Here is a 23,184-nt window from a genome sequence, read left to right as displayed (position 1 = left end):
AGGGATACCTAGCTGACCTGTGACAACGGGACAAAGGGGGAATGGGTAGAATTTGATGGAGAGGCAGCTTAGTTTGGATATTAGGAGGAAACTTTGATTACTGTGAGGGGTTTGCGGCACTGGCACGGGCTGCACAGGGAGGTTTGCGGATGCACCATCCCCGGAACTGTTCAAAGACAGGTGGGAGACAGCCTTGACCGACCTGGTCTAGTGGGAAGCGCATGGAAAAGGTGCATTCCAACCCCTTAACGCTATGTCTCCCTGTTGGTGTGCGCCTCAATCAGATGCTGCCAATCTGGCTGGTCTGTGTGGGGGGCACTCCTGCCTTTGGGACTCCCACTACAACACGGCAGCGCTCGTGGAGGCAAAAATCACCTTGAAGCCTTTTTTTTCGTCCCGGCCAGACAAGGAACGCCGTTTGCAGCGGGGGGGCCGGGAGAACTCCAACCCCGACCGCGAAGCCGCAGCCGCCATCTTGCACCACCCCTCACACCCCCTGCCCCTCAGGTGCCGCCATTGCGCGCGCGCGGGGGCGGGGCGCTGTGCGCGCGTGCGCGCCCCCCCTCGCCGCTATATAAGGGCGGGAGCGGGCGGTGCCCGCGGCGCCGCATTGCAGACGGGCACGGAGGGGGAAGCGATGGCGCGGGCGCAGATCTTCGGGTTCCTCAGCCTTCTCGGGCTCCTGGCCTTCGGTAAGCGCTGCCCTCCGCCTCCCGAGCCCCTTCCCCATCCAGCTTAGCCCCGGTGGGCTCGGGGAGAGGTTCGCTGAGGGCAGCGCGGAGGGGGCGAAGGCCGGTCCTAGCGCTGTTTGTATTCCCCCAGCAGGACCCGATCCCAAACAGAGGAAGCAGCGATGAGGGAGGGTGAGGGGAACTGGGGGTTTCAAGAGCGCCTTGGGGGTGGCCGTGAGGGAAAGGCTGTGTTTGCCGGGGGGAGAATCGCCCAGGAATAGCGGCGGGGACAGGCAGGGAGAAGGGGGGAGCCGCGGTGAGGCTGCGGCCGTTCCCGCTGCTGGCGGGGCGGTGACCTCCCGGTGCGGCCGTGCTCGCTGTGGTCCGCGGCCGGCACGGACCGGGCGGGATTGGGCTGCTTTTCCTGCCGGCAGCGCTGTTTATCTCCGCCACTTCAGGGATAGATGTCTGCTAATCCTCTTGCAGATGGCGGGAGGTTGCCTTGGCTGTTGTGTTTTTGCGTTAGGATCTCCTGCTCCATATGGAAAATTCCACTGATTTTGCTGATCGCTGTTTCGTTACCTGTTGTTGCTGAGGTGAAAGTAATGGGGGAATGGATCATCGTCTCCTTTTAGCTGTAGGAGTAGAGGTTAGAACATGCAATACTTGTGTTTTGTATATTGCAGAAGCTTGACAGAGGTACAGAAATGATTCATAGTGGTAATACACCTTTAGGCTGTGGGATGGAATAGCTAGAACCCCCAAAATGTAAGGACTTACACAGTGATGTGCACAGTTACTTGGAGAATTTTCTTCTAAATTCGACTGTTTTAATATTAAAGCTTATTTGCTCACAAGTTTAACCTGCAGCATTTCAAAAGTCAGTGGAAAAAAAAAAAGCTCGACTGGCTGTTTAGAGGCTATAGGAGTAACCAGCTGGCATAGTGCATTAAATAATCCTGTGAAATTTTTCATAATTGTACACGGGGCTTGTACTTTATTGTAGTTTTAATGTCATAAAATCATAGAATGGTCTGGATTGGAAAGGACCTTAAAGGTCATCTAGTTCCAACCTTCTGCTGAGGACAGGGACACCTTCCCCTAGATATACTGATAATATGCTGATCTGTGGACAGTTTAATGGATTATCTCAGACTTTTCAGGCAGATATCAGCTTTCACTCTGCGTGTTTATGTGCTTTTATAGCATCCTTTGAGTCTGCTCTGCACTGAATTACCTGCCATCAGTTACCACTCCTTGTGGGACTGTTTCCAAATCGCTGAAATCATTGCAGTTTCTTGCGCTTTGAAAGTGAAAAGGCTTCACCTTGAAGTACCCACCAGCTTTCCCATTAGTGTACGTAGGGAAATTGTAATGAGAAACCAGTTCAGCAATGAGAGATCGCTTGGCCTCCCTGTTAAAGGCAAGGTATGCAGCTGAGGGTAGCAGGAGACTAGTCAGGCCTGTTTTTCCTTAGGAAGTCACTCTTTTCACACAAATAAACAGCTGTCTTTTTTCACCAGGGTCTGTTATGACTGCTAATTGCCTCACCTACCTTGCAGATTTTCCTGAAGGTTTTGCTGTGACAGCCTGAAACACCGTTTTCGTCTGCCGAGCTCGCTGATTAGCTGTGCAAAAATTGAGCCACCCTTGTCAGATCTTAATGGAGTCACTTGGCTGCCTTACAGGCCGTGAGGGTTTTTGGTTGACCTACTTACAGGGCTTCTGTGCATCTTCCCTTTAAGGGAGACACGGAGGAATTAAAGCAGGGTGTACAGGTCCTGGCATCTCCGGACTACTGATGCGCACTCTGATTATTCCTTGTCTTTGAGGCCAGGCAGGGAGGAGGAAGGCTGGGTGTGCTGTTCAAGCAGGACTCAGTTTGTCTTTAAGTGAATATTTTCGCCCCTTTCCTTAAATATTTTCCCCACTTTCCTTAAATTAAAAGTTAAGTTGGGAGTGGAAAGTAAAAATGTTGAGAATATGATTTTTTCACATCCCCCCTCCCCTAAAACAGTTGACTTAAAACCTTGTAAGGAAGGAAGATTCAAGTAAATGTGTAATTCCTCTAGCAAACACTGGTCAGAACATCTGGGGACAGGAAATTTGTAGGCTAAGTTAGCCTGGCTTGAATTTTCCTGAGGATGTGGATAAAGCAGATAACTGGACTGTTCTGCTATGAATGTGGTTTCTAACAAAAAAAACCCAACAACAACAAAGCCAGGCTGGTGCAGCCCACTGCTGCAGATTAAATTAGGACAAGAGTGGAAGGTGTCTTGTGCCAGCAGTGGTGTGTCCAGTGGGACCAGGGCAGTGACTGTCCCCCTGTGCTGGGGACTGCTGGGCCACACCTCGAATCTTGTGTCCAGTTCTGGGCCTTCACTTCAAGAAGGACACTGAGGTATTGGAGCATATCCAGAGAAGGGAAGGGAGCTGGGAAATGGTCTGGAGGGCACATCCAGGCTGGAAATCAGGAGAAATTCCTTCTCAGAAAGGGTCGTCAGGTGCTGGAGTGGGCTACCCAGGGAGGTGGTGGAGTCACCGTTCCTGGAGGCATTCAGAAAACGGCTGGACCTGGCACTCAGTGCTCTGGTTTGGATGACAGGGTGGTGATTGGTCATAGGTTGGACTTGATGATCTTGGAGGTCTTTTCCGACCTAAATGGTGCCGTGATGAAATAGAAATAAAATCCGTGTTTTCCTGGAGGAGTAACTGGCTGTGAGGAGCCGTCAGGCCGGTGCTTTGATAGCGCAGCAGTCATGTGCCTTGTGTAAACCTGCCCTTGCTCAATCCCCTCCGTGTTTGCCGGGCAGGTATAAATAGAAAGGGCCGCTGTTGGTTGTGTCTGGAGGAGCTGAGCCAGCCCTTCTGCCCGCTCCCGGTCACGCCCGGCCGAATGCGGAGCCGCAGAGCTGCCCGAGCCCAGGGCGGCCTTTCTGCAGCCCCGCGCCCTTCGTGCTCCCCAGGGGAGCTGCTCTGGAGCCCCCAGACTCCGAGGTGATGGCGAGGGAGCCTGTCAGCAAAAGTGGATGTGTCACCTGATGTCAGCTGAGGCTCCCCGGGAGGCTGGACTGTGCTATTTCAGGGAAGGCTTTTCTGGTATAAAATGCAGGGACATCTTGATTTTTGTATCTGTGTGTGAAGCAGGACCAGTTACTGCTGCCTGCCAGGGGTTTTTGTTTCAATATCTCCTGTAGATCTGATTCTTCAAAGCCGGTTGGGTCAACGCCTTAGAACTCTATGACATAAAAAGAGAGTTCTTTTTTTCTTAAAGGATTTACACACTTTGTTTGTTTGTTTTTGTAATGGAACAGCCTTTAAGTGCAATTCATTTGCTGCTACTAAAATATCAGAGCTCCTATTGCAATTAAAAAGGCTACACTGAAGTGTGTGTATGTATTTTAGGGCAGTGCTTCTCTGTATTTGGTCATGGGGCAATGTTTGGTTTCAGGTGCCTGATAGCAGATTTTCCCAGTGTTTGTGCTGTGGATATATTTTTCTGGTGAAAAAGGAATGTTAAATACAGGATTTCTGCAGAGACTCACATGAAATCTGTCCCTTGCATTTCCTCAAAAAACCCCTCAGAACAAAACCAGAAAGAATGGAGATGGACCACAAGTATGGCCAAAACATTTTAGAGTAATTCTACAGGCATCTGCTGCAGGGGGAAATGCTGCTCATAACCTTTTGGGAGTATCTTAGCATAATGTGTGGGACAACTTACTCCTGATAAGTACCAGGTGCCCTAGAACATCCACTTATCTCTTCTGGATTCTGCCATGGAGAAATCTCAGGCAGTCAGTCAGGCCTTGCTTGCCAACATCTGGCCAACTTGGAAATCGTACTTTTGCAACCTTGGCAGTTACCTGGGAGAATTTACTGGGCCAGTAGAGGTGCTTTGACTATTCCAGCTCATCCAGTTCTCTGCTGTCTTTAACTTTGCTGTGATTGCTTGCACCCACACGAACTGCTTCTCTTGCCATGCTTGTGTTCTGTGGTGAGGGAAGCAAGGGAGCACCTGAGGCAGAGGCAGTGTGCCAAAATGAGAATGAGTGCCCAACGCCGAGGAAGAGCCCAGTTGTGGTGTTAACTCCAAACTCATTTCTTCCCATCATGCTCATTCGAAATCTTTCGAGCTTGGGTTTTCATCAGTGGATAGAGGAAGACTAATTTTTTAACTGGAATGCTGGTAACAGATGGCCACATTTCCTCCAGTTTTTCCTTCAAATTGCCTGTTGAAAATCCCTCAAATGTTGTGGTCACTTTACTGCCTCATCACCAGTCCGGAGGCATGGGAGCCCTTTGGCAAGAGGCACTGGCACGTTAATGTGGTTGCAACTTCTGAAGTTTTACTCATTAACTGAGCAGAGAGGCTGTGGAGTATTGAGCCCTTCAGATAACTTCAGGTTGGGGTCACTCCTTCACTTATTGACATTTTGTAAACTTTGGTGAAGAGAAGTTGATCCCTCTTGACTTGTTTAAATTAAACACTTTGCTTTTTGCAAGTCTCAAAGGACATGGAGAAAAGTCAGTAACTAACAGAGCACAGATGGCAGAGGCTGATGCATTTGCTTGGTCTGTGGTGTCTCTGGGAGATAATGAATTTTTTTTTAAGCACTGCAAGTAGGACAGCCTGGAAATAACATCCTTCCTGATGAATAGGTTAATACACTTAGGCAGGCATGACTGTCACAAAAGCGTAAGAGTTGACAGCATCCTAAATGATGTTCACATTTCACTTCAGTCCATTGAATTGGACAGCAGCTCAGCACTTTCCTCGTGTATTTTTTTTTTCAAATTACAGGTTAATTTGTCTGTAACCAAGGGTTTTTCTAGCAGTTGGGTTTGAAGGAGGCTGCAGTCTTCAGGCTGAATTTCTTTGTGTTCTGGATGGTAGTTTTCTGGTTCATCCTTTGGCTTTTTAGAGAATCTGGTCTGGCCCCTCAGAATCCCTGTTCGTTGGTGCTTATATATGGTGTTAACTTTTAAGTCTCATTTGTACCTTCAGTGCAGCTTTGGAGGGGATTTCTCAGGCTGTTTTTCTGAAGATCTAGGGGAAAAAATTCAGAGTGGCTCTCTGCGGAAGAGGAGTGAGACAAATGCTTGAGGGAAGGGAAGGTGTTTTCCAAGAATGGTAATTGCCTAGCAATTTTCCTGTAGCTGTCCTTGCAGAATAGTAATCCAGATATTATAAGCTTCCTTCCTTTTAAGCTCCTGTTTCCCGAAAGGAGTGAAGAACTGAGCTGTGCTTTCAAATGCATGGCTCTATGAGCCAAGTGAAAAGGGTGATATTTTCTGAGGGAACCGTCACCTCTACTTCCCAAATTTGTGTCTGTATGTTAGGATAAACTTGGTAAAGCAAAAGCTATTTTTTTCTTACAGCAGGGAGATTCAAGCAGGGAGAAACCAGTGAAGAGGATGAGTAAAGAAAGACCTTGGCCTTCACAGATAAACTTGTTTGATGCTCTAAAAATAGTGGCTTGCAAGAACTTCAGGAGATGGTGGGGAGACAGGTCTTGGTGGGCATGACATGTGACTGTTGAGAGCTGATCTACAGAGAAAGGAGAAGTCTATTTAAAAATGGATGACCTTAGGTAAAGAATGATATATAAAATAAAGAGATGCCAGAGATAGCAAAGAAAGTAATTCCCTTGTGCTTATCCATCGAGCACTGGGAGCTGTGTGAGGTAGCTGATGGTGCTCTGCTTTCTCTTGGATTGCTGCCATTCCTGCTGGGGATGTGAAATACCATGTTAAGGTGTTGCTCCTTTTGTGGCAAAGGCTATTTGGAGGGAAGAGTTAAAACTGTTTGTTCTGAGACACCACAAGGGCTTAACACACTTCACTGGCATGTTTGCTTTTGCTGTAATACAGGTTAATATATGAGGGAAAAAATCTGTTTCACAGTTAAATAGGAGTGCAAGCTAAAAGGGAAAGAGTGGTAACAGTAGAGAGTTTCTGAATCTGCAGATTCTGAATTAATGCAGAGGTTTTTTTAGCTTTGTTTCTGTTTTTCCCAGGATATTCAGAAAGGGAAGGTGGATATTGTTGCAATGAAGGTGTATTCTTTCACATTAGATATAATGTTTCAAACAAAAGTACTTCCCCATGATACAGAACCAAGTAATAAAAATTTAACAGTGTTTGAAGTCACTGTGGAAGGTGTCAGAAAAGAAGCCATGATCAGTTTGTGTCATCTGTTCTGTAGCTGCTCTAAAATGTGCCAGCCATGTGTGGCCCTAACAAACAAATTTGCTTAGTCACTGTCTGACCGGAAAGATCTGTACTGAAAACATAAAACTTAGACTTGTCTTGACACACAGCCAGCAAAGCTGATAAGTAAAAATAAATGTAAAGCACTGTATTTTTGTCATACACATAATAATGATCTATTGTTAAGGCTGTGAGAAAGAAGGAGCAAGACATTGTGCTGGAGCTGGTACAGATCTGGAAAGTCATAGAATGACAGGATCTTAAAAGTAAAAAAAAAAAACAAACAAAACTTGAAAGCTTGCTGAGAGCCTGATCTAACCAATGCAAGTTACAGCATGAATGCTTCCATTGGCTTTAAAACACTCTGCTGAATGAAGAGTTTGAGAGACTGCTTGGAGCAACTGTTATTGGAGTTGTACAGTTCAGTTTTGTAGTTTTTACAGTGTGTTTCAGTGTAGGAGGAGTAATTGTCTTTTGATAAAGGCATAGATTAAAAGCTGTACTTGTAAATAGTTGGGAATCCCTGTTTAAAGTCCAGGTCTTGACTGACTTCATTCAGAGCTTGGCTCTGCCTTCCAGAGCCTTCCTGCCACTGTGCAGTGCCAGTATCTGAAAGAGAAGAATAACTTTCCCTCAACCAAGTGTATTCTTGTTTATTGTCACCCTGCCAGGCTGACAGCTCTTTGGCTGGCCAGTCTGACTTTGAAAATTAACTATTTTCAGAGCTTCCAGATCAATAATGCTGGAGTTTAGAATAGGCTGTAAATATTTTGTTCACCATACATTATTAGAAGCTTTGAAGTCTTCCTCCTGCAGTCTCCCAGTCAGTACCAGTGTGCTGTCCTGCTCAAGAATAATATGTAATGAAGGCTTTTTACTGGGGGAGGGCGTGACAAGCTTCAAGCTCTTGTGTAAAAAATCAGGCGTGCAAGGCACGTTTTTCTTAAAATAAATGGGTCATTCCTCTGAAATCCAGTGTAAACAGGCTTTATAAATCAACAGCTGAGAAGGCTGCAGAATGTCACCTATAAAGTAGTGTTTATCTGGCTGTTTGATGAGTGGTGGCCGTGTACCTTGTAGATGCACTGGTAATTCAGCTTTAAATTGATCCTCTAATTGTCTAGAACAAGACATGAGAAATGGGGAAGTGATTGAGCATCTGTTGTAACCTTACTAGAAGCTTCATAGAAATGAAGCAGCTGAACTCCTGCCTCGTGGCTGACAGTGTAATGTTACAGGGTTTTGTGATGGGCAAACAGCACTGATGTAAAGAGAACACCTGTACAGCTAATAGGTTGGAACAGATTATGTTTTGCTTTGGGTTTTTTTTTTGGTTTTTTTTTAATTTTTGTAAACTTTGGCAGCAGTGCCTTGTGGGTTTGGACCGTGGTGTATTTCTGCCTGATGTTGATTTTAGTTGTTTCTTGATTGGTTAGTGCAATGTAGGGCATTGTCTCCTGAAGAAACAGCTTAGTGACAGGTAGGACAGTTTTAGAAACTGAGAGAAGCTGGGTGTCAGGTCCAAACAGCACAATTTAAAAAAAAAGAAGCTTGGAAAGTCAGCAAAAACAGGTGTTTTATTCACTTGTCCTACTGATTATTCATAGTGCAGATACTTTAAATTTCTTTACCAGGACTGTCCAGAAAAGGTATCCTATATCTTGAAAATTTAATATCTTGCACAGCAGTCCCACATGGGATGGGAGGTCATGTCCAAAATAGAACTCGTACGTTTTTTTCACCCCCACAGATTTTTCTGTACGCAGTTGAAGACCTGACCAAGAGGAAAAAAAGGAAGTCTAAATAGATTTAGTGGGTTTAAAAAGTATGATAGAACATTCCTTAAGAACATTCTTGAAGCTGTTTATGGCCAGTGTTTTGGCCTGTACCTGCTCTTAAGTCTTCCATGCAATGTGTACGTTCTTGTGGCTCCTAATCTGATTTCTCTCCTCACTCTCTCACTTGCTGTGTGAGAACAGGATGCTTCATGTGGGAGGAGGAATGCAGACAGCAATTACAAGCTGGTTCAGAGCTGAAGTGCCAGTAGGGCAGGAGAACAGTGAGGCTGTAGCTTTGGCAATCAGCTGTCTGTAGAGTAGATTTCTGTAATGAGCAGTTTTTCTGTTTCAAGTCACCTGATAGCTCTTGTGTGCTAAGCAAAGTGAGGTTTTGTATTTTGGGATTTTTAAATTGCTTTTTTTTTCAAGAGGTGGATGCTGGGGGAATGGACTGTTAAAGTGCTGAGACTCGGAAAGTTCAGCCTTTACAGCTTTTCCAGTTTTTTTCTTTGATTCTATAACCTGTGCTTGGGACAGGTGAAAAATTTCTGGCTGGAAGTGTGCTTCAAGCCATGGCTAAGCAGTTGGTTGTTCTGTGTGGTGTTAACCTGCTGGCTGTGCAGCTGGCAGGGCTGATGGTGTTTGCTCTCTCGGCAGCCGTGGCCAGCCCCGTGCTGTGGCAGAAGGAGTGTGCGAAGGGGCCGGAGGTGTGGTGTCAGAGCATTCGCACGGCGTCGCAGTGCGGGGCGGTCAAACACTGCCAGCAGAACGTCTGGAACAAGCCTGCCGTGGTAAGTGCCGGCCCTGAGGGCTCCCAGGCCCACCTGGGGCTCAGATGGCTGCTTTCCACATGCTGAGGAAGATTTCTTCAATCTCTGATTGGAGTTAGGCGCTACATCCCGCTCTGCCGAGGTTGCCGTGCCTTAATTTGGGTGCTGGATAAGGGTTGCTTTTCACGGCTCTGCCTTGCACAACTTGTCTGCTGACTTCTCCCGTGACCTGTTGCACAATCACCCAGCAATGTATGGAATGGAGCTAGTGGATTTCACTTGTTCCTCTGGATTGATACCGACTCCTAATTCGTGGGAGTCTTTTCTGAACTTGAGCAATTATTATGAAAAGGCTGTACATTTATTTCTTTAGGTCTCTCTCAAAGGTTAAAATTGCCAGAAAGATGCAGCATATTCTAAATTATGGAAGTAAATAATAGTACAAATGTTATATTTAGCGCATTTTTTCAAGTTGCATTTGCACTAAGTGTGAGGGCTGCTTTACTAGATGTAGCTGTAGTTTGGGTATTGTTTCATGGTTTTCTAGGGGAGAAAAAGGTGTTTTACTTACAGATGCGTTCAGTCCACATTGGCTATGTCTGTGCAGAGACTTCAGTTTAAGGAAAAGCAGGGGGAAGGGAGGAGTGTCAGAGCACAACTACAATGGTTGAAGCAGCCTGAAATTTTTAAGATTTCTAGCAAGTGTGAACTCTCTGAAGGAAAAGTTAAAAGGAGAAGGTATCTTGGGGCAATCAACTTTGTGTCAAGGGACTGGGAGGAGGTGAAATGAGCAAGTGGTAGCATGCCAGCCTCTTCATACAGGATTGGTTTACCTATGAAACTGCAGCTGGACATGCTTGAAATAGCCTCAGTCTTTGTTTAAAAATGCCTCTTCCCACCCTGGCCTCAACCAGTATTTCTTCCTTAATTCTGGATGTAATGTTTGTTCCTTGTGTTGTTCACACCCTGATCTTACAGGCACTTAGTTCTTTCTCCAGGTAACTCTCTACTTCTCTCTCCAGAGCAGTATTCCCTGTGACTTGTGTAAGGAGCTTGTGACAGTTGCTGGCAAAGTTTTAAAGGATAATGGCACTGAGGTAAGCAGAGCTCCTTCTCACCTCTAAACACTATTTGGTTTCAAGATTTCCTGGTGAGGGGATGAAAGAGTAGTCTGTGTTGTTTTCCTAATATAAGCAGCAGATGTTGAAAGGGACAGAGTGCATGGGAAAAGGCTTTTAAACAGTCTCTGCTGGTTTAGAAATTAGCAAATTCTAGAGCCCCCCAAGCCTTAACACATCTCTGATTGACTGTAGATGCCTAATAAAGTTGTTCTTGTGTCAGTGGGGCACCAGTATTAAAAGGTGGGGTACTGTGGTCTCTAGGAGTGGGTGGTTACACCAAGTGGCCTTTGTTTTGGTTTGTGGGCACTGCTTCCCTTTTTCTTTTGTCAGCCTGTGAATACTTTCTATAAACAAGTCACTGTCCCATGAGCCCAGAAATTCACTTTCTCCTCTTAGTTGTAGGTGTTGTGTTGTGGTGAGGCTGGACTGTGCAGGCCACACGAGCAGTGTGACATGTTTGTTCTGTGGCAGGGTCTCATCGAAGGTGCAGAACTGGGGAAAATGTATCTACTGTGTAGAACCTCATTCTAGTTTTGCTTGTTGCTGCCCAGACCTACCTGAGTCCAAGGAGCTTGTTTCAGGCTTTGTACTGTGCATTTTGGGAGTGGAAGGAGCGTTTGAGAGACAGAGATAATCTGTCTCTGCTCACCTCATCTTTCATAGGATGAGATCCGCTCTTACTTGGAAAAGACGTGCGAGTTTCTTCCTGACCCAGGCCTTGTCTCTGAGTGCAAAGAAATTGTGGATTCCTACCTACCAGTCATCATGGATATGATCAAGGAAGAGCTTGTAAGTAGATAACGATTTTCAGCTGCTGGTATTAAAAGTTGTGCTCCTGTTGGTGCCCAAATTTCTCATCTGCCTAAGATTGTGCATATGATCCTTTAGGCCTGTGTGGATCACTGGTACCATTAGTTTGAAGACTCCTTCCTTGCTGTGAAACGTTTTCCCTGTCTTGCCATGTTTCAGCTGAATGACTCTCTACTCTGAACTTTAAAAGTGGCATCAGTTTGGAGCTTTATGTGTGTTACCTTGTCTCCCCCAGGATAAACCTGAGGTTGTGTGCAGTGCCCTCGCCCTGTGCCAGTCCCTTCAGAAGCACCTTGCAGCAATGAAGCTCCAGAAGCAGCTCCAGACCAACAAGATCCCAGAGCTGGATTTTTCTGAGCTGGCATCCCCGTTCATGGCTAATGTGCCTCTTCTCCTTTACCCTCAGGACAAGCCCAAGCAGAAGCCTAAGGTAGGTGAGGGTGCCAGGCCTGTCCTAGCATGGACCACATGTGTATCTTGGATTAAGCTCTACAGTCTGTAAAATCTTGTGCTGTGCTGTTGCCGTCCAGGACTGTGGTAATCAAGCAGGTCTTGCCGGAAACAATTTCTTCTGACAGAAAGTTTGGCACCAGGGTTCAAAGGAAGAACAGCTCTTCCCACATTTCGAGCAACCTGCTAGCTGTGGCCCTCAGGGGATGCATTTGTCTCTGAATGTAGGGGTGACAGACTGGATTGGAAAAGAACAAATAGTTGCAAAGGGGAATAGATGAGGCAGTGAACTTGGGTGCAGAGGTGGAATGTTGGCGGCAAGCCAGGGTGTGGGAGTTGAGCAGTGTGTGGGTTGAGAACAAGCTGCTGTGGGTGGAGCAGGTAAGATCTATGCCAGGTTTAGAAAGCTCCCCACTGTGGTCTGTAACAAAACCAAGAGATGTGAAGATTTGGTATCTTAACTATTATCTCGGCTTTGGAGCCAAGTAGGTACCTAATCTCCATCTAGTGGCTGGTGCACACACCAGCAGTAGCTCATCTCTCTACTAGCTCAGGCTTCAAAGTATTCTCCAGAATATTTATTAAGGTTTTTCCATAGCTCAGAGTAGCTTGTAAAACTTGGTAGTAACAGGAGCTACTAAAACATGTCATGTGAGTTTGTGTCAACTTCAATTTCCTTCCACTCTTTGTCCAGGCGAGTGGGGATGTGTGCCAAGATTGCATTCAGCTGGTCACTGATGTTCAGGAAGCTGTGAAGACAAACTCCTCTTTTGTGAAGTCTTTGGTTGCTCATGCCAAGGAGGAGTGTGACCGTTTGGGGCCTGGGATGTCTGATATGGTAAACTTTCCTTCTTTATTGAGAAATTCTGTTCCTGCAAGCAAACATAAAAGAGTTTGCTCAGGGCCTTAATCCTCTGATCATATTCTCTGTTTAATATCACAAAGGAGACTCTGTTGCATGTTTTAGCATATTATAACAATAACAACACTGAAATTGTAAACTTCAGGGTCAGGAAAGTTGAGTGGGATGCGTGGGACTGGGGAGGAGGAGAAAGACTCCAGATTTGCTTCTAGCCCCTAAAGGCCTTTTTCACAAAAATGGTCTGGGTGGGTGATGTGATGTCGTATCAATGGATGAGGGGGGGCCTTTTTGCCCTGAGAGGAAGAGAAAAGGTTAAGCAGTTATCTGTGCAGCAGTTTTGTAACCTGAAATGCCATCTTGTATGTGGGACAAGGTCTGAAAGGCCTGTTGTTATGCAGTAGAGCAGGTAAATGAATACCTTGAGATGTATTAGAAAATTCTAGATGAACTCTACAGCGTGAGTGGTTTGATAGTCATGAGATTTTCTTCTTTTCCCCCTTTCTGCAGTGCAAGACCTACATCTCCGAGTATTCTGACTTGGCCATCCAGATGATGATGCACATGGTAAGATCAGCAGAGGGTACTATTTGCTCTCAGTTAATTTTTCTGGCTTGTGTAGCTAACTTCTTTGAAAACAGGAAACATGCACTGCACTGAAACTTTGCGGAGAGCCCTTGCTCTGTAAGTCTTGGTGCTAATGCTTTGAACTTAGTGTTTAATTGGGTAGTAATTTCAGTTTCAGGATGCTTTCTGTAGCATGTTTCTTTCCATTTTATAACCACTAATGCAGTGCAAAAGGCAGTTTGATTCTTTGAAATAGGGCGATAGGTTACACGTGTTCCTTTATATTCTCTTATCTCAGTCCTGTGCTTAGATCACTTCCCCCCTCCCCCAAAATGTGTTAAGGATATTAGAGGTGACTTTGTCGCAGTGTTGCAAAATTAGTTCACGTGTGAGAGATAAGGTGTCTCCTGGAAGCAAGGCTAAACATCCCTCTGGAATTGCTGTCTGAAGGTTCCTGCTCTCTGGGCTCTTGACAGGAGCCATGGAAAGTGAGTGGTACCTTCTGCAGGAACGTATATTTACCTCATACACAGCACCTCTTCATCCAGAGAGCTGAGGACCTTTAATAAGAATGGCTAAGCCTTTCCTTAGACAGTGCAGTCTGTAGATGCCACAGGTGAGGTAACAAATTACAGGTGAATGTGTGGCTGAATTGAACCTGAATTTGGCAACATAGTGGCCTTTTTTCGTTTCCAGTTGCTAAAGGCTACTTAGAAGCTCAGCATTTCTCAAACATTTGAGGGGGGAAGTCAGTGTTTGTTCGAAGGGTATTTAGTTTCTCATTTTAAGCATTGCAATGCAGTGTGTTGTTAATACCTGAAATTGGAATATGACTACACCTTGTGTGCATCTGAGTGTTGTCCAGACTCTCTGGAGGTAGTCTTGTCCAGGATGCCTCAGTAACTGCAGATGAATAACGCTGGTTAGCACTGTGCAATTAAATGTGAGTTGCTGTAGCTGAGGATCTTTGGGGTGGGGACTGTGTCATACTCCATTATCTTTGTGGAAAGAATATATGCAGTTCCAAGTGCTTGTTGTGTTTTTTCTCTTAACTGTTATCTTCAATTTCTCCTTTCTTCCTCTGTCTCCAATCTCCCCTGTCAACAGAAGGATCAGGTAGGTGAGCAACTTGCCTGTGGTGGTAGCCTGCTTGTAGCTCACCCTTTGCTCCTAAAGGGCTTGTAGTTCACTTCTTGCTCTCTTAGCTGTACACTTGGTGTGATTGTACTCAGTGCTGACAGATACAAGGGATATCTATTGATTAAAACAGAGAAAGACTTCAGGCTTCCCCCAGTGCATCAGTCCTACTTCCAGCTCCAGACACCACTTTGTGCTAGTAACATTTCAACTTGATTATGCTTTGGCCAGTAGAGCAGCAAATATCCTCCCTCTTAGAGAAGAAGGATAGATGTGGAGAAAGCATGCCAGTGGCTCCTGACAGCTGCTGGTTTAAAGTCTGGGCTTAAAAGGGCTTGAGCAAAGCTGTCCCCAGGTCTTTCCTTGGTTAACCTTTAAATCTAGGACAATGGTACAGATGTTTGATGTATTTGAGCTGAAAAGATGAAGGCTTCCTAGAGCAATTTGGGCTTTTAATTTAACCTGTCCTGTGGGACCTTGTGTCTGTCATCTCTTTGTGAGGGAACACGTGTGTATGTGGATGTTGCTGTAACATTAATACCTGAGACTGCTTCTTACAATGCATGAACCAAAGGGCTTGACTTAAAGAGGCTGCCTGGAGTAGTCTGAAGCAGCACAGGGTCTCTGAGGTGCTGCTTTTGCTTGTGCATGAGATTGTGGCATGGTGTATTAATATTAACTCTGGGATAAGCCTCTGCTGTAGGAAGCTGGTGGCAGGATGAGATGTGATCTAATTACCAAGGACCAACGTGTCTTCTTACTTTAGGAGGGACAGTGCAAGTTTTTGTCTCTCTCTGTACAGCCTTTCTAACTTTGGGTATCCTCCTTAGAGCAGTTTGCCTTGTGTCTGCCATTTCTTCGTGCATTTAGTAATGCATGTTTCAAAAAATAAGTGCATAAAGAGTGTATTTCTTTGAGAAATAAAGCCTTTTTAAAGGCTTGGTTTCTATTTGCTGTTTTCTCTTACTGTGAGAACACTGCAAGTTCAATTGTTGCAGTACAAATGGTTAGGCTTGGGTTTTAACAAGCTCAACTTCTGTTTCTTGTAGGCTGTGTTCAGTAATGCAAGAAACTGTTTCTGTTTGCAGAATGTGATGTTTCTGGCAGCTTTAAAGAAGGTAGTTTGTGGATGAGGAAAGAGGTTCTTTCTTCTAGGCCTTTCTTTCAGCTTTTGGGTGAACTCTGAAGTCAGAATAATTGGTCTTTCCTGTGATTACTTAAAGCTGGGGAGCAGCTTTGTGGATGCAGCTCTGATGTGATGCTGCTGGTGGCTTGTTTTGGTGTTGGTAGCTCTTAAGTCAACTCCTTGTGAAGGGCTTGAGTAGTGTGGCTCATGGGACATGGTTGTTTTAAATGAGATTTTTATCTTCTCTTTAACAGGAACTGCTATATTGCATCCAGTAGCTGTCCTGCCTATAACCTCACCAAATGCTTTGGCAATACTTGAAGTAGAAGTAGTCACGAAACTTTTAAGTTGTGTTGGAGCCTTTTAAAATTTTGCTCTCTGTGCTCACAGGCTCTGTGGAAAGGGCAGAGACTTCTAGACTCTTAAAAAATTGCTTATACATCTCTTTCCAGCAACCAAAGGACATTTGTGCCATGGTTGGGTTCTGTTCTTCTGTGAAGTCTGTTCCCCTTCAGCCTCTGGTGCCAGCTCAGGTGGTTCATGAGGTGAAAATGGAAATTGTGGAGGTAAGATGGGCTTTCCTTTTTATTTTAGTGTAACAAACTAGGTGAAAAAGATGAGCTTTCATGCACACAATAATCCAAATATCCTTGCATATAAATTCCTGGCCTTTTCTTGCTTCTGATACTGTTTTGTGAAGTAGGGAAGCTGATTGATTTGTTTGAACAGCAAACACTGAACCAGAGCTACAAGGCAATGCTTCAGGATTGAAAGGGGAACTCTTGTTCCAGTAGTTCTGAATGACACCTTAAATGTAAATTCTCAGTGCGAGTTTTGCTCTTTGTTTGGAGTAATACTTTGATCCCTTTTAAAAATGGGGCAGCACTGTGCATGCGCAGATGAGGGATCAGAGTCAGAATGCTGAAGCTCTGAGTTTGAAGAAGCACAGTGGCTTCTCCAAAGGTTATTTTTGCAAACAGGAGGATGCTCTCAATTCTAGGAAATGTTGTCCTCCATTAATGTATTTTAAGAACCACTATATATTTCCCTTGACTTCTGGCTCTGTGGGATTGCTTATTTCTTTGTGTCTACTAAATTCACCTCCTTGTACAACCTGAAGGTTGTAGTCTTAAAATTAGTCATACAAAATGCCTGTTCATTGAGACAGGCTTTTTACTGAGACCTTTGAGGCTGGTGTTGGGTTCTGTGTGACCTTTTGAATACTGCCCAAACTGAGCAGCTTGGTAAACGCTGTTAGGAATTGTTCCTGTCAGATGTGGTCCATTGCTGATTTATTGTGTGTATATTTCTTCCGTGTACTCAGAAAGCCTCAGTTCAAGAGAAGACCTTTTCCTTGTGTGAAATCTGTGAGACCATGGTGAAAGAAGTGACCGGCCTCTTGGAGAGCAACAAGACAGAGGTGTGTGAGTGGTGGACATCGTAGCCCTTCCTAGGCTTTGCCTGAGATGGGGCTGCACTGAAGGGGGAAGGAAAGTCAATTTTACTGCCTGTTTTCACAACAGCAAAGTTTCTCTCCTGGGTGGGACAGAAAAGGTGTGCTTATGAACCGAGTCAAACTTCTCTCCCTCATTGACTCCTCCTCCCCGGTGCCTCAGGAGGAGATTGTGCATGAGATGGAGGTGGTCTGCCGCCTGTTCCCGGGGAGTGTCAAGGACCAGTGCAAGGACTTCATCGAGGTCTATGGCCAGGCCGTGATTGACATGCTCTTGGAGGCCACAAATCCCGAAGCTGTGTGTGCCATGCTGAAATGCTGTGCAGCCAGCAAGCTTCCCCAGCAGCCAGGTGGGTGATGAGGGGTCTGTGGTGTTCAAAATGAGCTGGTTCACCTATGATCAGATCTCTCTTGAGGGCACTGCTGATGCTCCCTCCTTTCTTCTCTTTGGGGGGAACTACCCAAGCACTGATGTTGGGTTTGTTTTTATTGTCCTTCTTAGTTGTAGTGAAACCTGCAGGTGGCTTCTGTGATATCTGCAAGATGGTGGTGGCTTATGCAGACAAAGAGCTGGAGAAGAATGCCACGACAGCTGAAATTGAAGCTTTACTGGAAAAAGTCTGTCACTTCCTGCCAGAGTCTGTCAGTGAGCAGGTAAAGTGTTTGTGCTGGAGGCAGACTAAAAAGCCATGGTCTTGGTTGGAAACTGTCCCTCTTGATTTGTTGGGTTTACATAGGTCTTAACAGTGACAGTTATGCTTAACCTCATTTTCTGAGTGTTTCATCTGATATTCTGTCTATATGCTAATTTTAGGTCCGTCTCTCAAGTGTCTCTGCATCTGCTATAAATGTCCAGGTACTTCTAACAGAGGTCTCTGTGTTTGGCCAAATGCCTTGTCTCTGCTGGAGACAAACTGTCCACAGGTGCAGGTGGGACTGGCTTGTGTCCAGAAACCTGATCTTTCTCAGGTTTTTCCCTTTACTACTTAGCAACAAAGCATAGCAGCTTCTCCTGTGCAGCAGTGCAAAAAAAGAAAAAAAATAAATAAAAGGGAAAGGCTTAATCTGAGGCAGTTGAATGACCTTGCAGACACTGCTGTGTGACAGCCTGCCTTCCAGTCAGCACAAGGCAGATGGAGATGATCAGAAGGGTGAAACACAGAATCCTGGAATGGTTAGGGTTGGAAATGACCTTAAAGACTCTTATTCCAACCCTGCTGCTGTAGACAGGGACATCTTGCAGAGTATTTGGGAAAACCAGAGAGCAGCTTCTCTTGTTGGTTTTTGTAATAGCCTTCTCTGCTAAAGGCTGGGAGGAGTTTGGGGTGCAGGGAGATTAGGTTTGCTCAGTTCCCATCCTTGGGAGTTGGCAGTCCCTTGAATAGATGTCTGCTTTTAAGGGCCTGAATTGACTGGCTACATTGTTGTACTAATTTGCAGTCAGGAAAGGTTTGCCTGGAAATCCTCAGAGAACAGTGGCTGGGAACTGTTAAAGCGTTTCTTTAATTTTTTTTTATTTCCTCAACACTGATCCTGTTCAGGGGATTAATGAAGTAACTGGAAGTAGGCTGGTGTAATTCCAGTGGGACACCTGTTAGACCACTGGTATCAAGATTTACCTGAAAATCGTATTAGGTGGCTGCTGAGTATCAGCAAGTGGCAACTGCGTGTAAGTTTGCTGGGGATAGAATAGAGGCTGAAAGCAGCTGTGGAACAGCTCTTCTTGCTGTGAGCCTCTTTAATAGCTGTGTTTGGTTTATTAATTGGTGCTCTTTGTCTCTGCTGACAACAGTAGCATCTTCCTCAGCTCTGGAGCCAGCCTCTCCACTAGAGGGAGAGAGGCTGTTTGGCAGGAAGTGCTCCTGCTGCTGCCTTGTCTGAGGGAATAACTTGAGTACAAGTGCTCAGGAGCCCTTGCTGCTGTCCTGCTCAGGATGTTTTGTCTCCAGCTGGTTCTGTGTGCCTTCCTCTTGAGACAGGCGTGATCTCCACTATCAGAGACGAAGCTTTGCAGTCAAAGCTTCTTCTGCTTGGTTCTTTTCCCAAAGCCTGTCCTGTTTGGTTCTTCTCCTTGTGACCCCTTTATCTCCTCATAGCGTGTCTCCAGCCAGCTGCAGGCAGGTATGAGCTAGCAGAAGCAATGATGTAGTTGTGTGGTTAGTGCCTGACTCCTCTGCCATGTGCAGAGCTCACCCTCTGCTTTATCCTTACGGAGTGTGTTGTTGGGGTGTTGGGGGTAGCACGCAGGCCTGCCTGCTGCAGACCACACATTGCTCTGCTTTCAGAGGCTCTAGCAGGAGAATCTCTCACCCTGTGTTTTGTTACAGTGTGTGCAGTTTGTGGAACAGTATGAACCCGTGGTTGTGCAACTCTTGGCAGAGGTGATGGATCCCACTTTTGTTTGCACTGTGAGTATTGCGTTTGGTTTTATTGAGTGCAGGCTCTGATACAGTCCTGCCTACTGTCCTGGCTGCCTTTCAGTGCCCAGCATGCAGAAACTCTGCTGGAATCAAAATCAGCACGCTGAATGCTTGGAGCAAGGCCCTTGTGCAAGGCCTGGGGCTGCCTGAATGGACAGCTGTCTGACTGCCAGCCCAGCACAAGGAGGGGCAGAAGGAGAGAGCAGCCAGTGGTTATCCACTGCTGAGGTTCAGTGACAGGCTGTGATGTGCCCTGACTGTGGTGGGAGGTGAAGTGACATTTCCTGAGAAAGGTCCCTCTCTGTTTTTCAAAACTTGATACGGAGGAGCTCCGGTAACTCTCCCCTGGGTCAGGTTACTTGGCTGCTGCTTCAGCTGCAGGTGTGACCTCGGTGAGAGCTGCTGCAGCTGCCTGGGTGCAGCCTCCACACTGGCCCAGGTGGAATCTCAGACATGGGGCTGGACCTGAGATGTCCTGGTGAGGCCAGAGAGGCGCTGACTGTGCTGCTGCTCTCTTCCAGAAACTCGGAGTCTGTGAGTCAGCCAAGGAGCCTCTCCTGGGGAACGATGCCTGTGTCTGGGGTCCGGGCTACTGGTGTAAGAACATGGACACTGCTGCTCAGTGCAACGTACGTAAAGCTGCCTTCTGCCTCCTGTGGATCTTTAACAGCTCCTTCTGAGCTGCTTTTAGCTTCCACTGCTCTTCAAAGTGGATAAATTCCAGTTCAAAAAAACCAGAAGGGTACCAGTCTGATTAGAGGGTGTTTCATGGCTCTTTGCTTTCTTTCCTCTCTTTTTTTGTGTCCCACACCTGTCTGCTAGTATTTCAGAATCTACAGTAAGGTACAGTGTCAGCTTTATATTTAGTCAGTGTTCCTGCAGCCAACAGACCATGTCACAATCTCTCATCAGGCTCTAAAAATGGGCTTCCAGTACGGCTTTTTCTGCCAAGCCTTAATGGCTAAGGGTCATCAGCCTTCTTTCCTAAACCTCCTGGCTGGTGAGGCTCAGGATGTTATTTATTCTAGTACTCTTTGAAATCACCTAACTTCAAGAAAAACAGATTTGCTCCCAAGATCTTGGCTCAGGATAAGGTGTTGAACTACTTGTTTGCAAACTGGCGTTTTTCCACTAATATCAGCTATTTCTTCCCCTTTAGGCTGTTGATCACTGCAAACGTCATGTGTGGAACTAGAAGAAGAATTTCCAGTTCTGAAAGTTTGCCATGGCTCTTAGGAAATGTGGGCTGAGGTTGGCGGAGAGCTGTATCTCACCTGTCCCTCCTCTCTGCCTCATTAACAATTTGACCTTCAAGTTCCTTTGTTGTAACTCTTCTGTAGCAGTGCTGCTGTTGAAGGATCAGATTTTTGTTGTTGACTTAACAAAGATATTTCTGATTGTACAGTTTAACCCATTATGCTCCTAAAAATAGTCAGTGTGTTGTAGATTTTTTTTTTAATTGGTAGGCTGAAGTGGTTTTTTATGTGCTGGGAAGAATGGCAGAGATGGTGAAATGAGACTAGGCTCTTATCTTTTAATTAAAAAAAAAGAGAGTGGGATAGTGACTAAACTTTCAAATGTTTTTCTGTAGGCAGCATTGGGAAGATTTTACATGCTTTGCATTTTTAACATCTGGCTGGAATGTTTATTTTCTGTATATGGGAACTCTAAGGGATAACATTGAATCTGGGAATCCTTTCGGCTGGAATTTTCAAAGCTCTGCAGATGCAGAGGAGGGGGCTTTGTGTGCCCAGCTAGCTTTCAAAATCACTGGTACTTAAAAAGATGCATTTGAGTGGTCAGCCTTTGCATCTGAGTGACCATGCTTGTGGCTCATGGTGTTGTTATAGCTAAGGAAAACTTTCCCTCAGCCTGCGATCACATCCTTCTGATTTCCTCGGACTGCTCGGTCTCAGCACGGGTGTTCTGCTGCCAAGCCCAGTCCAGTGGGATGTCAGTGTCCTGAAGCATGCTGGCGTACCTGAGCAATGACTCCCTTTTTTCTTATCCTAGTTGCTCAATTCAGCTTGGTCTTGCAGCTTCCCACAAGCAGCCAGCTGGGTGCTGAGGAGGTAGCATGAGCTGTCACTGGGAGATGGAGGAGGATCCAGTCAGCAGGAGCTGGGAATGTGTCAAAGGGAGTTCAGCACTGAGGGTGGAATTAGTGGAAAAATGGGTTTTACTGTAACCTGTTCCTTGATCTGTTTTTCCTCTCACAGCATATTTCAGTCATGTAAAACTGCAGAGGTGCTGTGAGGCCTGGGGGCACCTCCCACTGCTGCTCACCCACTCTCACTGCCACCCTTCTGAGTAACTGGAGGTATGAATTGTTATCCAGGGCTCCCATTTCTGTTGGGAAATGCAGCAAGCAGAGATGGCAGATGGTAGGAGGACTAAAGTAGGTATTTGAAGCTCTGCTGGCACACTTGGCAGCCTGCCTTTCACACCTCTCTGAAATTCCACATAAATGGCATAAATCCCCCCAAAAAGCCTTTGAGGCAGGCTGCTACCCTGGGAACATGGCAGGCCCTTGATGTGAAGGGTCCTTGGGAGTGAGAATGCTGCTTTTATTGCTTGGGATGGACCTTGCACTGGGTGTGCACTTCAGGTCAGGTTAATCCCCAAAGCAGAGGCACTGAAGTAGCTCTGAGGAGACCTCTGGGAGCAGCTGGGCAGATGTGGAGCTTTGAAAATTCCAGTCCTGTTCAGAAAGATGCTGGTAACTCCTGCTGTTCCTGTGGTGTGTGGGGCATGCAGGAGCTCCAGCAACAATGCTGTAGCTGCAAAGTGAGTGTTTTTCATTGGAAGACCACTGGACTGCAGGTTTCTCGTTGATCTGTGTACATAATAAAAGCCTGAGCAGTGCTGACAGATGGCAACAGAGGTTATTCTCCCCTGTTTCCTGAATGCTGAAGCACTCATGGCTTTAAACAAGAGGAAGAAAAAAGGAAAATTTCCCCTAAAGTCGTAAAATACCTGCAGCTTTCGTCCTGGCAGGCCTTGTGCAGTGGTTCTGGTGGTGTATCCCAGCTGGGGTAGATAGAGCAGATAGGAGATGGGCTCTGTCCCTTCGGCATGGCTGCCCTGGAGGGACAGGTTGTGTTACACCACGGGACAGAGGGCGGCACTGGGTGTTTTAAACTGGGCTGTGTGGATCCTTCCTGGGGGAGGTGGGGCTGCACTGACAACTTGGCAGGCTGGGAAGGTTCTGTTTTCCTGGGGTTTTTAGTAGGGTTCATGCTAGCGACCCGCTGGGCAAGGTGAACCGGGGAAGTCCTGTGCTGCTGCTGGGAGTCCCTTTAGTTTTCTCCTTCCTGTGGACTGTGGCACCTGACCTGCTTGAGTCATGCTGGGGGGACACTGTGCAGTTGCTTTCTAAAGAACATTGTCTTGATTTTTTTTTTGGTTTTTTTTCTCTTTTTTTTTTTGCACAAAAGCTTCCTTAATGAACAATAAAAACTTCTGTAAACCGATAAATTCCGGTGTGTCATATTTCTCGTTGGCAAAGGTTCTTGTTGAAGTTCCCCTTGGCTGGAGGGCCAGGAGAAGGCAACATCCCAAGGTGTCACTGAGAATGTGGGACTGAATGGATTCAGGTTCCCATTCTGCTGCGTGTCCCATCAAGCCTTTGTTCTGCTGAGCACGGTTGCAGGTGGAAGAGGCTTGCCTGGGATTGCTGCTACTCTTCCCTGGACAAACACAACGCCTGGTGTGAGGCAACAGCCCCGTGTTGCAATCACTGCCTTGCGCAGGCCAGAGGGACTGCTTGATACCGGCCTTCCCTGCTGACTCGCATCTAATGCGGCTTC

General features: G+C 46.1%; 1 protein-coding gene across 3 annotated transcripts; it reads left to right on the top strand.

Annotated features, from left to right (window-relative positions):
* The first annotated feature begins 546 nt into the window (after window positions 1-546).
* Window positions 547-22,852, top strand: LOC134555025 (prosaposin). Of its 3 annotated transcripts, XM_063406305.1 has the most exons (15): window positions 547-692; window positions 9,320-9,453; window positions 10,455-10,529; window positions 11,217-11,342; window positions 11,599-11,793; window positions 12,508-12,651; window positions 13,183-13,239; window positions 15,426-15,494; window positions 15,955-16,068; window positions 16,827-16,922; window positions 17,119-17,305; window positions 17,458-17,609; window positions 19,283-19,363; window positions 19,897-20,004; window positions 20,535-22,852. In XM_063406305.1, exons 1-15 carry the CDS (start codon window positions 638-640, stop codon window positions 20,568-20,570), a joined length of 1,629 nt encoding a protein of 542 aa, XP_063262375.1. In that variant the 5' UTR covers window positions 547-637; the 3' UTR covers window positions 20,571-22,852. The 3 variants fall into 3 exon arrangements, with proteins under 3 accessions (XP_063262375.1, XP_063262377.1, XP_063262376.1); XM_063406307.1 differs by lacking the exon at window positions 15,426-15,494; XM_063406306.1 differs by lacking the exons at window positions 19,283-19,363; window positions 19,897-20,004; window positions 20,535-22,852 and adding an exon at window positions 17,770-17,973.
* The last annotated feature ends 332 nt before the right edge of the window (window positions 22,853-23,184 follow it).

Source organism: Prinia subflava, chromosome 9 (genome assembly GCF_021018805.1).
Source record: "Prinia subflava isolate CZ2003 ecotype Zambia chromosome 9, Cam_Psub_1.2, whole genome shotgun sequence".
In the NCBI taxonomy this organism is placed as follows: Eukaryota; Metazoa; Chordata; class Aves; order Passeriformes; family Cisticolidae; genus Prinia; species Prinia subflava.
The sequence above is the reverse complement of the archived record's forward strand: the minus strand, read 5'-3'. Positions and strand labels throughout refer to the sequence as shown.